Source organism: Mytilus edulis, chromosome 1 (assembly GCF_963676685.1).
Source record: "Mytilus edulis chromosome 1, xbMytEdul2.2, whole genome shotgun sequence".
NCBI lineage: Eukaryota > Metazoa > Mollusca > Bivalvia > Mytilida > Mytilidae > Mytilus > Mytilus edulis.
The window spans coordinates 83022232-83038196 of record NC_092344.1 but is presented as its reverse complement, the minus strand read 5'-3'; the positions used below and the strand labels follow the sequence as shown (position 1 = coordinate 83038196).

The following is a 15965-nucleotide window of genomic DNA, read 5'->3' as shown; positions in this document are numbered from 1 at the left end:
ATTTGAAGTTATCTTCATATAGAAATATCAGTATACTTCAAAAACATTTAGACCTGAACATAAACTGTAGAAAACATGGAAAGATGTGGCGAAAATGAGCACCCCACTCTACAACATATCCTTATCTTTTGATCACTGAGATGTCTTTAGAAGACATAAGCAGTTTAATTGAGTTCTGGACCTGGCATGTCGGTACCTGCTAGTACTTCTTTGTTTATTTATGTATCATTATAATTTTGCTTAGTTTCTTTTGTGACCTATTCAGACATCGGACCCGGATTTCTGTCAAATAGAGTTTTACTGTGCGTATTGCTGTGTGTTTCTTTATTCTGGATTCACTTGAGGTATAGGGGAGGATTGAGATCTCACTAAACATGTTTAACCCCGCCGCATTTTTGCGCCTGTCTCAAGTCAGGAGCCTCCGACCCATGTAATGTATCTTTATTCATTTTATATAAAAAAGAAGATGCGGTATAATTGCCGAAGAGACAACTTTCAAAAAGAGACCAAATGACACAGAAATTAACAACTATTATAGGTCTCCGTACGGTCGTCTTAAAAATTAGCAAAGCGCATACCGAATAGTTGGCTATAAAAGGCCCCGAAATAACAAATGTAAAACAATTCAAACGAAAAAAACTACGGCCTAATCTATGTACAAAAAATGAACTAAACACAAATATGTAACACATCCACAAGCGACAACCACTGAATTACAGGCTACTGACATGAGACAGGCACAACAATGTGTAACAGTTTTATAAATATATTTTTGAGTTTAATATAGAACTCATTTTCACAGAACTAGTACACATTTTTATTTAGGGGCCAGCTGATGCCACGTCCAGGTGCAGGATTATCTCCGTGCTGCGTTAAAGACCCATTGGTGACCTTCGGCCACTATCTGCTCTTTGGTCCGTATGTTGTCTCTTTGACATATTCCCCATTTCCGTTCTTAATTTTAATAGATTCATTTTTCCTTTCAGTGAACTTCCTCCTGCTAAAAAATGCGGAATATTTTCCACGTGACGTTTGGCAAACAACAATAAGCAATCAAGTAAAGTTTAAACGAAAGTCATTGAAGTATACCGGGACACCTTGTTTACCTTAGTACCTTAGTATGATGGGCTTGTAACAATCTGTTCCGGTCCTAATTTTTCAATGTGGAAGTCAAAATAACAGGCTTTCATTCAAGTTAACCCACTATACTGATCACACCTATTATATCTATTGTGTAATTTTGTTTTGTCCGAAACATGCGTGAAATATATGACACAGAACATTCAATATAATACACAATAAAAAAAATTGAAGCAAAGCGAATGTGACCTACCGAATTAGACTATTTACCGGATTTGTAATCACATAAGCAACACGACGGGTGCCACATGTGGAGCAGGATCTGCTTACCCTTCCGGAGCACCTGAGATCACCCCTAGTTTTTGGTGGGGTTCGTGTTGTTTATTTTTTAGTTTTCTATGTTGTGTCATGTGTACTATTGTTTTTCTGTTTTTCTTTTTCCTTTTTAGCCATGGCGTTGTCAGTTTATTTTAGATTTATGAGTTTGACTGTCCCTTTGGTATCTTTCGTCCCTCTCTTATATCAGCTATTAAAAAACATATAATTCAATGTGCAAATCGTTTATTGAGGAAGTAAAATGGACTTCTAAAAAGATATTAGATGTCAAAGTACTAGGATCATTTTGCAGTGGTGGAACCAAGGGTGGAATTTCGTGTGTTGGAACCCCTTTTTTGACAATCAATGCTCTTGAAAGGGGCATATACTTGGAACTCACTTAAATAAATGGTTGGATCTGCCCCTGTGTTGTCATGCTTGCCATGTTTCGAGTTCACCGTTTTACAAATGTAAACGAACGACGGGTTTATCAAAACTTATACTGTTATTTTATCGTGTCACATAATAGTGTTTTCAAATCTGATTAGGTTTTGTCTGTTTGAATCACGATACTAGTATATTAAACACTGCGATATTGAAAAAAATAAATAAACTCACTATAATATTATCTACAAAATACTTGATTCTAACATTTTAATAAGTGTTTTCAACAGATACTGCATCTGCAAAATTATGTACCATATAGAACAGATGCGTCAACTAAAAATTATACAAATGTAAACCATTGGAAAACATCTGCATTTTTTTCTTTAAATCATTGCCTTTTTTACTATGAATACTGGCACATCTGTTTGAGTCTTTCAGTAACATTTCACTTTTAAGTCCATGCAAAAGCTCAGTGATTAAACTTCACATTATGATAGTATAAATAAGGAAATGTGGTATGATTGCTAATGACATCACTATACACAAACAACCCCTGCCTCCCCCAAATAAAAACAAACCCAAAGGACAAGGGTATGAACATTTGATATGCATCGTATGGATTTAAGCAATGAGGAAAACCCTATCACATTTTACAGAATATATATCAGTAATCTTAAAAAAAGAAAATAACACGAAAGAGTTTCTTACTTTCATTAAAACCTTCCTTTGTATCCGCATCAATAGTTCTCTCTTTTTCTTCGTCATCCAACATTTTCTTCAGATATTCTTTCCTGGCTATAGATATTTTTTTTCTTGCATCAAGACATTTTTCACATATGCTTGTGTCTGTTTCTGAATGTTTACTTGAGAAAAAACTCACCAGGTATTTCCAAATGTTGTAAAAGAATTTAACAAACCCGTTTCGTTCTGTATTCTGAAAGGATAAAGACATATATATTTTCAGCCGAAAAATTAAAACATCATTCAATTCATGGAATAATAGTTGTACTGTGCTTATTCCCACAATGTCCGTACCTCTCATTTTAATGTTACAAAAGCCAAATGTCTGAAATTCTAATATTATGAAATCCATGCACGGAAATATAAAAATCTGAATATTGTAGGGTATTGCTAGTCATCACTATCTGTGCAGTAACTTTACTGCATGACAAACTTTAAAAGCAATAAACACATACATAGTGGCGATCTGGTCTCTTTTCAATATAAATAGTTATTGTCAGTGAGTGTTTACATCTCGTATACCCATGTGAACTTGAAATAAAGGATACTACAAAATTATAGAGATTGTTATGTCTATATTTTCACACTGATACAAATGTGCGACTAAAAATTGTAATTGATAATGAAAAGCATTTCTTTTTTGTGTCAAAACATGTCATCTAGCCGGACCTATATGGCTCTATATGTTATTCAATAGTGTGTTCCTCGACAGTTGTTGTCTTATGACATATTTGAATGTTTTTTTGTTATTTGCAGAATTATGTTTTTAATTGATTCTGTTTATTTCCCCCAAACTTTTATAGACAGAGGACGATAAAAGGCTTGGTTTATCGACAAGACGCCTATCTTTCTTTGCTGTCCTCTAGATGTCATTTTGTTAGTTTTGTCTTTAAATAGATATTTTGAAATTTCTTTTATTCATATTTCAATTTTTATTTTAACCCTCTGTGTATCTAATGTAAGGACAGGCAATTCCTGCCGCATTGGAGACAAATATTGTCATACTCAGACATGTTGAATCCAATGATTCGTTATAATAGGCGATAATCACACACTATAGGAGCTGTAGATGTCTCTTATCAAACCCTAATACATTTCTTAAACATCTGTATAAATGAAATTCAAAACCCTTAAACGTTACTAAATGACAAAGCGTAAATGTAAAGACAAACAATATTTCAGTATTCTAAATATACTAAGACCGTTAACAATCGAATCAAAGAATACAGAGAATAAAAAATCCACTTTGCGTTATGATTGAAAAAGAAATACCAATGATGCTACGAGCGATACCCCTTAAAATCATCTTATAGTAAAATACTACGAACTCGTCTTCAATGTTATCTTATAGGAATACGTTAAACAAGTTGAATACGATGATCACTTAATGAATTACTTACCGTCATTCTCAAGCGGTGTTACTGAGCAGCAAACACATTAAATATATTCCACAAAAAGGTTTGTCAAATTACATAAAATTAGTTGCAATCTAGCAAATAAACCAACGAAAAAAGATATTTCCTTTAAACAAGAACTGTAAATAAATCATTTCAAGCAAAATATTGAATCCGAACTTTTGTGTCGAAATTAAAAGTCAACAAAATTAACATTGTATTATTAGAACTTCTTAATCTTATTTGTATTAACAAAAGTTAAAATAACTTCGGTAACATTATTAACGGATTATTATTTTATTTTTAAAGATATACAGATTACATGTGTCTTGATTGTTTTCTCGCCCACAGTATGTTTGCTTATGACGTTTATAATTCGTGATATTACCCTAAAACATAGACTGTTCATTCATTGATATTGGGCTTTGAAACAATTGCGTCAAAGGTGGCAATGCCGCCGCAGTAAATTACTTCACAGCAAGTCCGTGCGCTCTTCATAGAGTTAGACTTTTATATATATATATAAAAAAAACATTAAGATATCTCGGCCATTAGTAAGTGTTCTGAAGCTAATCTTTCAGTGATTTTAACTAGTTCTTTTAAAACTAGTATGAAAGAGCTTATCATTAAATTTTGTAATAAAACATATGAAAATAGTGCAATAAGTTATTTTTGGAGTGTAAAAATTCTGTGTATGCTTTAGATAAATTACGTGCTTTTGATGTTTCTACTGTTGATAGCTTTTACTTTACAACTCTTAACACTACGCTCCTACACAATTTCATCAAACAAAAGGTTTCCTAGGTATGAGTTGATTGAAGCTGTTTCATAATAGAATTTATGTACGATTCGGTAATAAAGTTTATCGACATGTTGTAGGTATATCTATGGGCACCAATTGCACCCATTTACTGGTCCGAGTACACAGTTTTTGTCCTTTGAATATAGTACCTAGTGTGGACAGTGTGTTACTTGTCATTTTTTTAATACCCCTTCCAAATGTATTTCTTCATATTTTATGCCTCAAATAGCAAGTAGGGGGATGAAACTACATTGTAAAAAAAAATTGGGTCATGAATTTTAAAGTAAAGAAATGTTTTGGTTCAGCTGAAAAAGGTTTAAAATTAGCTCTTCGGAAGCTCTCAAACGATTTCAAGACCCCCCTAATATAAAATTGTACATATTTTGAGTTAAAGCCAAATTTTCTCTAATTTTTCTATAATTTGTCCAAAAAGTGGTACAACACACTGTAAAAGTTTTATTGAGCGCAGGTGGATTGCTTTTGGATTTTTCACTTATTGTCTAAAAGAAATGCACTTCGAATTAACTGTGTACTCGGACATATTAGCAGACTTGTTATGAATCACAGTTTTTGACTAAACTTAGTAAAGACTTCGAAATTTCATATTTAATAAGCTCAACAACTATAACCGTTATTTGGAGGATATTTTTTCGTTAAATCATAAAGATTTTTTTTAAATATAATGCTGAAATTTACCCAAAGGAACTTACTCTAATCAAATATCAAGTCCTTTAAATGGGTGCGGGAATTTCTCGCTACATTGAAGACCTGTTGGTGACCCTCTGCTGTTGTTTTTTATTTGGGCGGGTTGTTGTCTCTTTGACACATTCCCCATTTCCATTCTCAATTTTACTTTAAATATATTGATTCATATATTTCAATTTTACTTGATCAACTATATGCAAAGGTTCATAACAAAAAGAGAAGATTTCACGTTCCCTAATTGTTAATTTTCCTTTTTTGGACGGTGATGTTTCCTTGGCACCATATTATGGTGTTTATCACAAATTGTTCGCTATGCATGTGTCTGTAATGCAGTTTTGGATTTCAATGAACGCAATCTATGTATTACCAGAGATATAGTATATAAGTATGTTTCTTTATCAAATTCTTCCATTGATACTTGATTTTGTTTGAAAGGTTAGCCGTACCTGCAGTAAACTTATTTCAAACGCGATAGCACATCTTATTGTTACTGAAATGTGTTACCCGAGCCCGATAATCTAGGTACGCTTTTTTTTTTAAGTGTGGGTATGTATAATTACCCTGTCACGTTCTTTCTACGTTATTGTTAGCAACTTTTTTTATTACTTTGTATCTATCTGATGAGTTGAGCCCATTTCAACTGATTTTAGTAGTTTGTACATATGTTATACTGTTACACATTTGTCACAGGTTATGCAGAGCTAACCCTGCCATGTTCTGAAGCCTTTCCCAAGTCAGGAGCCAGTAATTCAGTAGTAGTCGTATGTTGCTGTATACTAGTATCAGATTTGTTAATCGTTCAAGCTTTGTACATAAATCAGACCGTTAGTTTCTTGTTTGAATTGTTTTACATTTACAATTTAAATGATTATGTAGTTTGTGTTTTGCCCATTGTTGAAGACCCGTAGACCTAAAATTGTTAATTTCAATGTTATTTTGTCTCTAATAGCAGTCAGATCACATCTCCTTATTTTCCTATTTGAAGTGTGAGTGACGAGAATGTGTATCTGTTAGTGTTAGCACCATGATCACATTAAGAGCCTGACACTAGAATCATGGTACATGTGTCTGATGCAGTGAAAATGAACTTTAACTTGTAAATGTTTACAAAATATTTTCTTCTGTCACTACTGGGTCAAGTTCATTATAGATAGAGATAATCGTAAGTAGCAAGAATGTTCAGTACAGCAATATCTAGATAGAGATAATTGTAAACAGCAAGAATGTTCAGTACAGCAATATCTAGATAGCGATAATTGTAAACAGCAAGAATGTTCAGTACAGCAATATCTAGATAGAGATAATTGTAAACAGCAAGAATGTTCAGTAAAGTAAAATCTACAAACACATCACAATCACCAAAACACAATTTGGTCATGCATCCATCTGTGTCCTTTGTTTAATATGCACATAGACCAAGGTGAGCGACGCAGGCTCTTTAAAGCCTCTAGTTATGTTTACAGTAAGAAATGATAGTTGATTCACTTGTAGTATGTGTCTTTAAACAGTCAGATATATTAACGGTCCATGTTGTATTATATTTTTGAGAAGTATTTGATTTTTTAAAGCAGTAATTACCTTCTGACTGAAAAGGATATTCCATGGAACACACAAATCAAATGGTACAGTGTTCCGTGTACATGTAGTAAATGAAGACCTTGGTAACCCGGTTTGTTCTTTGTATTCTTTATATTCATCATGCATTAAGCTACAAAATTAATGATCTCCTCTGGGAATAATCAACCAGCAGTAAAGTTTTTTTCTAGGATCTCAGCAATCAACATTGTGCTATAGTCCTAACCACTATCGACACTCAAATATATCAACAACAACTTAAAAAAACCCTCAAAAGACATGTAGACAGAGTTCATTAGCAAAAACAAAAGACAATAATACAAACATTTACCATAGCACAATAACAGAATGATGTGATGTATACGTACCAAGCATCGTCAAATGAATTTTACCAAAAATGGATTACAAAGTAAAAGTACTAATTAAAAAAAGACAAATAAAGAAAAACTATAACATGTTATCAAGAAGATAAACAAAATCAGTACCTAGAATCTATACTTCAAGACAAACGTGTATTGTTTGTGATGTTGATTCGGAATATTTATCAACAATGTCTTGGAATCGTCCGATAAACTTTTTTGTGTAGTGTTGATGTCAATTAGTCGTCTTCATAACCCTGTTGGAGAAGTTTTTTTTGTCGGAAGCAAATTATCATATTGAAGCCCGTATACTGTGAACCTGCATGGGGTGACATTTCAATTGCGATACGTAAGCTCCATAAATAGTTATCAAAGGTACCAGGATTATAATTTAGTACGCCAGACGCGCGTTTCGTCTACATAAGACTCATCAGTGACGCTCATATCAAAATATTTTAAAGCCAAACAAGTACAAAATTGAAGAGCATTGAGGATCCAAAATTCCAAAAAGTTGTGCTAAATACGGCAAAGGTAATCTATGCCTGGGATAAGAAAATCCTTAGTTTTCCGAAAAAATCAAAGTTTTGAAAACATGAAATTTATAAAAATGACCACATTATTGATATTCATGTCAACACCGAAATGTTGACTACTGGGTTGGTGATAATTACGAAGAGGGTATTATACTGCTGAGAAATGGGAATTTAGAATCGGGAAAGCCGAAATCATTACGTTTGTTATTAATTCTAGTGTGAAAACGTTCGCTTGTTAATAAATATTCCGTATCAACTTCACAAATAAGATATGATGGTCTTCGTGTATAGATTTTGCGCACTGACGTTGTTTATAATCTTAATAACGTAATCAAGTCTGGTGTAAGCTGATGACTGCTGTCCCTCTATTTTGATAATTTTACCTACGATGTCTGTGTTGTTCACAATAAAGTGGAATATGATATCATACAAGTGAGAGGTTTAGCGCTATTAAACCAGGTTTAATCCACCATTTTTATCTACATTTGAAAATGCCTGTACCAAGTAAGGAATATGGCAGTCGTTGTCCATTCGTTTGATGTGTTTTATCTTTTGATTTTGCCATTTGATAAGGGACTTTCCGCTTTGAATTTTCCTAAGAGTTCAACATTTCAGTGATTTTCCTTTTTTTCTTCTATCAATACCAATACAAGATCGATAACAGTACAGACCTTCTAGTTACTGTAGCATCCTTAACTGCTACTGCAACTTGATATATATAAGATGAAATAATTCCCAAAAATATTGGTTATTGTGTTTTTATCATAGTTGAAGGGTGTAAGAATTTATCCGAGTACTGAGTGTCTCATTGACACTTGTTTTCTGATAATCATCATTAATCATCAGGATCTATTGAATATGATATTAATGATTTGACAACATGTTTTACATATGACGTGGCTCTGTACTTTTAAAGATCCATTATGTTATTGTTCTATATCATAATGCTATTTTTCTATTATAATTTTGAAAATACTTTGAACGATAAAATTAATTTACTCGCGTAGTGTTATTAACCATATGTGGATTCTTAAAAATTCTGAAGAACTTCTGGATAATTTTAAATCTCGGTCTTTTTTTTCTGAAATTAGTTCGAACAAAACTTTTGGTTTTTCAACCCTGTATACCACCATTCCCCATGTGAAATTATAATTTTGAAAATGCTTTGAATAAAATTATTTTAAATTGATGTCTACATTCTGACGCCAAACACGCGGCTCTTAGCAATGAATGTGGTTGTTAAATTTGATAGTTGCTTGTTGTGCTTCTTTGTAAAATATTTGTTTGTTTTTGTTCTTTTTGAGATTGTGACAGTGATGATTACTGTATCCCTATTTTGACAATTTTACCTATTATGTCTGTTTTGGTCACGCATCGTTGCAAATTTATGGAATTTGATGCGACTGTCATACAAGTAAGAGGTTTAGCGCTATAAAACCCTGTTCAATCCACATTTGAAAATGCCTGTATCAAGTCAGGAATATGACAGTTGTCCATTCGTTTGATGTGTTTTTATCATTTGATTTTGCCATTTGATTAGGGACTTACCTTTTTGAATTATCCTCGGAGTTCAGTATTTTTGTGATTTTACTTTTAATCTGTTCAAGGATTATGATATCATTTTCGTTGTATTTTTTGTTGGAGTCAGTGTGGGTATTTTTAAAGTAAGCTTTTGTATGACCTCTTACAATGAATGTTTTACTATAATTCCTTTTGTTTTGTAGAAAACATCGATAAACTCTTTTGTTAATAGTATACACTTCATAAAAAGTGGATTTGAGTGTACCTGATGCAATAGTTTTCAGATGCACGAACCGGTATCATATGAATATATATCCTACTATGTGAACAATCCATTGTTATCGTACTTGATGCACAGTCTAATTTGACACAACTTTGGACGCAGTCTGATATATCCGAAAAATAAAGGCAACAGTAGTATATCGCTGTTCGAAAGTTATAATTCGATTGAGAGTAAACAAATCCGGGTTACAAACTAAAACGGAGGGAAACACATCAACTATAAGAGGAAAACAACGAAACCATAGAAATAGTTAAGTGCAACATAAAACCAAACGAAAATGTAACACACACAGAAACGAATTATAAGATAACAACTGCGATTTTCCTGACTTGCTACAGGACAATTCAAGAAAACATGGTGGGTTGAATCTGGTTCTATGGCTAGCCAAACCTCGCGCTTTTATGGCAATGTTAATATAACACTAAAATGACAACATAACATGACAGGACTACAGTAAAAATAAATGCAAGACTATTCAGGACAGAGTAATACACAAATTTTCAATACAAAAATACATTTCGACAGGCTAATAGTTATGAGAGGTACCAGGCTTATAATTTGATACGCCAGACGCTAAAAGCTAAATAACTAAAAAAATTTAAAAGAAATGGGGCACCTAAAGATCTTACTCCATGTCAAAATTTGTGCACATCTATAATTTCAAAACAATTTAATTGAGAAGAAAATTAGATTACTAAATTAAAAAATATCGATAAACTATGCCTTCAAGTAAACTAAAGGTAAAACAATGGACTGCTGTAGAGGATACGATATAAAAGAGATGATTATAGGCAACATGGTCTTATAAGCACCAGGTGAAATTATTGCTAAAACATAATTTATAAGAATGAATACAATTAAACATATATGTAATGTTTATCTTTAAAGTCAACACAAATTTATGACATATAAATCACAGTGTAACACATGGTAAGTACCAAGCATTAAAAACTGTCAGTAGTATCTCTAGATATATCTTGACATATCCTTCATTCTTTGCGTCCATAGAATTTACACTCGCTGAAGTTCTAAAGGACATACCATCTACGGCCAGTTATTTATGTCCGATGAAAAACGCTTTACTCCATTAAAGTGTCATTTTTTGTCTTAGGTTTCGTTCACTGAAATAAAATAAAAAGATTCTCTGAAAACTAACATAAAGTTAACTTAAAAACTAATATAACATTGAGATAATACAATGTAAAATAGACCTAGCATAATTTTAAAAGCCGTCATAGTCTTAGCCTTTTTCGAATTAAAGAGAGAACATGTGTTTCTTGTTTAAATTGATCACTTAAGCTAAAAATAACATAATTTTTCTTATTATGAGATACGCTATGCTCTGATATATAGAAAAGTTGCAATGAAAAGACCGTTATCATTAAACAGATTCAACAAAATCAACGATGGCAGTAATTTAAAAGTGATTAAAAATTAAGTAAAAAAAGAAAGAAAAAACAGTTCTTGGTGGAAATGACAGTTTGTAAACTTATCTTTTCATGAGCTGTTTGATAGTATTCAAGTACTATCGTTGCTATTTTCTCTATAATATCAGCCGTTTTATTAAATACCGTTCTTCTTTTTTAAAAAGTGATTTTTTGGGTGATATATGTACCCAAGGCAATCAATTTAACTCCACGGCTTATCTGCCTTTGCCAATGCAAGCTATACTAAATTATCCTAGCTTGCACTGATTAGTTCTCAACGGTTAAGTTTCTTTTGTGCAAATGATAATATGTTATCTTTATAACAGTCACTATGCTACTAAAGAACGAACGGGATACATACACGGTCTTTTTTCGTCATCTGGAGCATCTATTTCTTCATTTTCTGATCCGGGATCTTCAGAAATACTTTCTGTCTTCTTTTTTAGTTTATATAATGCTGCATAATACTTCAAAAAACTTTCCATTGACCTTCTTCCTTGCTGCAAATGTACAAATCATAACATATAATACAATATACTGCTGCTTGTTTTTGTTTGTTAAAACCTGCTTTACGTTTGTCAAACACATTTTACTCGGATTGTCATGGGTTCAATGTAAACTACTTAAGTATTTCTAATATAACGGAAAATGTGCAAATATTCAATAGTTAAACCATCAATCTATCATTTTTTTTTATAAAACGGTTGAGCATGTATAATCTAAAGTTGAGAAAATTTGAGGAAAACCTTTTTATATGTATCATTTTCAATTAGTTTAGGTGCTTTTTGTCTGTTCAATTGAAAATAGTCATTACTTCTTAAACTGTAATCTACATTTTTGTTACAAGTTAGAACATAGACAATGAATGTCATACCTCAACAACATAAGCTCTATCTTCTGGCTCCAAGACAAAATCTGATGTTCCAACATGACCAGTATTGATTCCAACCGTTCTGTCAAAGTCTCTTTCCTATAAAATATTCATCATTGAACAATTATGATAGGTTATCTCTTGTTTGGCAGATGTTTTTTATTCGTTTCATTGCTGATATATATCGTCTACAGTTTTATTTTGTCAAGTTTTATGGACTTTAATCTTTTTGAATATCCAAAGGGTGGGTTTTTTTGTGGTCAATTATTGGTTTCAATGATTAGAAATATTTGTATGCTTCGACCAAGTGAAAGAAAAAAAATGAAGAGACAGAAAAAAGGGTTTCGATTTAAATATTAGAAACAAAATATAAGCTTTATTTTGCACTGTTGAGTTTTAGAAATATTAACTCTCATTCAACCAAAGATATGATAGTTTCTAACAAATCAACTGTTTATAATCTAGCTTCACAAAATACATTTCTGTTTCCTGTCTCCTCACCTATTGTAAATGATCTATTCTAGGTAAAACACAGTTACGGTTAAATCATTTGTCATAGGTTGAAATATTTGTACAGATCTTAAAAGCTCAAGCTAGGAGTTAAGTCTTTAAAACAAACACTTTGTAATATAAAATTCTTAAACTGCAAAACGAAGACAAGATAAAAGTTAAGTTTGTATTTGCACCAATTTGCATGTCATTTGATAGTACGCATTGTAATATCGTTCCTGTATATTTGGCTATAAATCACAAGAGTGATGCAAGTTTGTATCGAAATACATTTTTGGAACTCACCTCGACAAATACCCTTTTCACGTTCGTTAGTAGTGCATTTTGTAGAGTGTCAAAAAATGAAAACAGTCCTGTTATATCCTTCCGCTGATATCCAAGAAATCTTTGTTGCAGACATATACCGGTGCTTTGAATAAAGTTCACTAACTCGTGATACTGAATCTGTTAAATAAAGTGAACCATGTTAAGGTGTAATATTACATTGTTACATACAACCTTGTAAAGTTATTATTTGATGAATTAGATTTGTAACAATTAAGATTTGTAAAAGCTTATCTTTGTTAGACAACCTTATACATCAGTAAAAAGTGATGTCACATATGATCACATAAAAAAGTTTTAAAAAATTGTGCTTAAATTATGTCTTGAAGAACACTATATCAAATACTCGCAGTACGAATTAGAAATAATTATGAAGCCGATTTCCAATAAAAGTGTAGGCCTACGACTGTTGATTGTCAATGCACCATAGACTACTTACCTCTCCATTTCCATCTTTGTCTAATGCTTCAAAAGCTGTTGCCGCATTGCAGTTTTCACCAAACAACAAGTTGGCATGTTCTGTTGTAAATTCATCCTTAAATTGAAAGACAAAAGGAGTTGTATTAAAACACCAGTACTAAAATACCTTTAATTTTATTGTTTAAAACTTTTTTGAATGCAAAATAAAAATGTTTTATAGAAATGTGTTATAGTCTTGTATCAGTTGAATTCTATTACTGTTTTCGGATTCAGTCCTCGACTATACATTTACAATGTTGTACAGTTGAACAGTAAGAATCCTCTAAAAATAAATAAGTATATAAAAAAAAAAAAAAACTCAAAAGGGTAAAATAACAAAACTACCGAACTCCAAGAAACATTCTAAATGAAAGACTCCCTAAGCAAATGGCAAAATCAAAATCTTAAATACATCTAACCGAATGGATAAAAAGCTTGTAGTAGAGTAAAAGTGTTTTTTTTTTTACTTTTAAACTAAAATATTCCACTAAAAACCACTAAAACCAATCAGTTCATAAAATTTTAGAAGATTTGTCTTATTTTAAGTCAAACGCAATCCACGGTTTTTTCCTGAATGGCTTAATTGCCTGCAAATGCATCATATTTATTCTACATTGGCATAAAAACATGTAATTAAACAATGATATAAAAATTATATTTGTATTAGATACACAATCATTGTTTATCAAGGGATAATCACAAACTGTAAACAGGTAATAAAACACCATGACCAAATGTTCAAAACATATCATATATCATTCGAAGGCTGGATAATGCAGATCTCTTGGTAAAACAAGTAGCAAACCCATGCCTCAAAGTTTTATCATAAGTTTTATACTGCAAATTAATTTGCATAGTTTTTTAATGCAAAGATGCTCATGATTATTTTTGTTTGTTCACGTCTAACTATTATTTTCAATCTAAGGTTTTTAAACATCGGTAAACTACTGTTCTTCAAATCTTGTGTTAACTCCCTTCGTGTTTTAATATTTCTTGACTAGTTGATCGAAGGTGTTAACAAAAATGTTGAAAACAAAGTGAAACAGTATAATACTGGAAAGAAATGTACTGGGAGACTTAAAAGATATAGAATTGCAAAAATCATTAAATGTTGATAGGGAGAAAGAAAATGATTATATGGACAAATATATTTACAAACTATACTTAACACATGCAAATTTCGAATTTTATGTTCATCTAGTTTTTTACCATTTCTTTTCATATTTGTAGTCGTGTAACTCACTATGTATGACACATTAACTGTCAATAATGAACTATTAAGTTGCAGTAAAACTTTTAGTATGACTTTTGAATTTTTACTGTCTTGTCTTTGGTGATTAAAATATTTGAATAATATTAAGATTTATTATAATCTTTTTTTATATATATAAAAAAAGCACTCAGTTTTCTTCCATACATCAAGTTACCTTAGGAAGAATAAAAAATGCTCCCTCTTATATAGAACCTATCTTTAATACATATCTGAATACATATCTGAATACTTTTAAACAAGAACCAACTACTAGTATCTAAACAATCAAATGCCTGCATATGAACTTGAATACATACAAAAATTTACTAAACGAATAAATATCTAATTTCATGCATAAAATTAACAAGATAAACATAAAATTGAAGAGTACTTTATTATTTGTTAGAATTCCAACAGTTTAAATATTGTGTCATTGAAAGGAAGTATGTAATTCAAGTTGACGCTTTTTTTTTAACGAAATTATAAAAGCACATAGATATAATGTATGCTTAATAGGGGTAAGGTTTGTCAATGAAAGCAATTAATTTTATCAATTTTTATAATTTTTATAAATTTCCTGTTTACAAAACCTTGAATTTTTCGAAAAACTAAGGATTTTCTTACCCCAGGAGTAGATTACCTTAGCCGTATTTGGCACAACTTTTTGGAATTTTGGGTCCTCAATGCTCTTCAACTTTGAATTTATTTGGTTTTTTGAACTATTTTCATCTGAGCGTCACTGATGAGTCTTATGCAGACGAAACGCGCGTCTGGCGTATAAAATTATAATCCTGGTACTTTTGATAACTATTATCATTGTTACATTATAATTGCATTTCATCCTAACAGTGGTGTATTTCAAAAAATGACATTTGAGTGAGCATTTAAATTTGTTGATAGGGATATAAAATTACGAAGGTTTACCCGTCTCAAGTATCACTATAAACATTAAAATTTGTGTTAATGCAGTTTTTTAGATGGATTTTATGATCTGGCTAAGACCTTTTTTAGAATGGTTTCGGATTGACAAAAGGTGGCCTCGAACTTCGCTAGTTGAATTCGAGTCTATTGCAATTTTGTTTCATTTAATTATTATTGTCACTGGGTCGTTAGCATTCCTTGTTGACTGTAAGTTTCTGATAGTAAATACAACTCAGCAATTTTATAGAGTCGTTCGTGCATGAACATGCAGATTTTTTGTAGGTCATTTAAGTGACATAATTTAGATTCTCAATTTGTCGATTGTACATCAGTCATTAATTTGCAGCAGGATTCGCTCTACCTTATAGTCAATTTCCGTTTGGTTTGGTTCTCTAACGTTCATTTCAATGATAGTGTTCGGATTCCCCCAAGCGTTATTGAAAAAAAAGTCTTATCTTGAGCATTATATTACAATTTATAATTATATAAATATATATAAATTTACA

At 31.6% G+C, this 15965-nt stretch overlaps 2 protein-coding genes across 10 annotated transcripts in view; both read right to left on the bottom strand.

Moving 5' to 3' along the window:
• LOC139492203 (uncharacterized) overlaps positions 1-2716 on the bottom strand; it is a 32508-nt gene extending 29792 nt beyond the window's left edge. Inside the window, exon 1 of the mRNA XM_071280390.1 lies at positions 2491-2716. Coding sequence (XP_071136491.1) covers positions 2491-2554 — 64 coding nt within the window. The 5' untranslated portion in view covers positions 2555-2716. The remainder of the gene's footprint in view (positions 1-2490) is intronic.
• A 7795-nt stretch (positions 2717-10511) lies between these two features.
• The window catches only part of LOC139492122 (uncharacterized), a 42313-nt gene continuing 36859 nt past the window's right edge, over positions 10512-15965 (bottom strand). For all 9 annotated transcript variants that reach the window (XM_071280263.1, XM_071280270.1, XM_071280321.1 and 6 more), the window contains 5 exons: positions 13267-13362; positions 12789-12947; positions 11997-12092; positions 11484-11622; positions 10512-10816 (listed from right to left, as the gene is read on the bottom strand). In XM_071280263.1, coding sequence (XP_071136364.1) covers positions 10803-10816; positions 11484-11622; positions 11997-12092; positions 12789-12947; positions 13267-13362 — 504 coding nt within the window. In that variant the 3' untranslated portion in view covers positions 10512-10802. The remainder of the gene's footprint in view (positions 10817-11483; positions 11623-11996; positions 12093-12788; positions 12948-13266; positions 13363-15965) is intronic.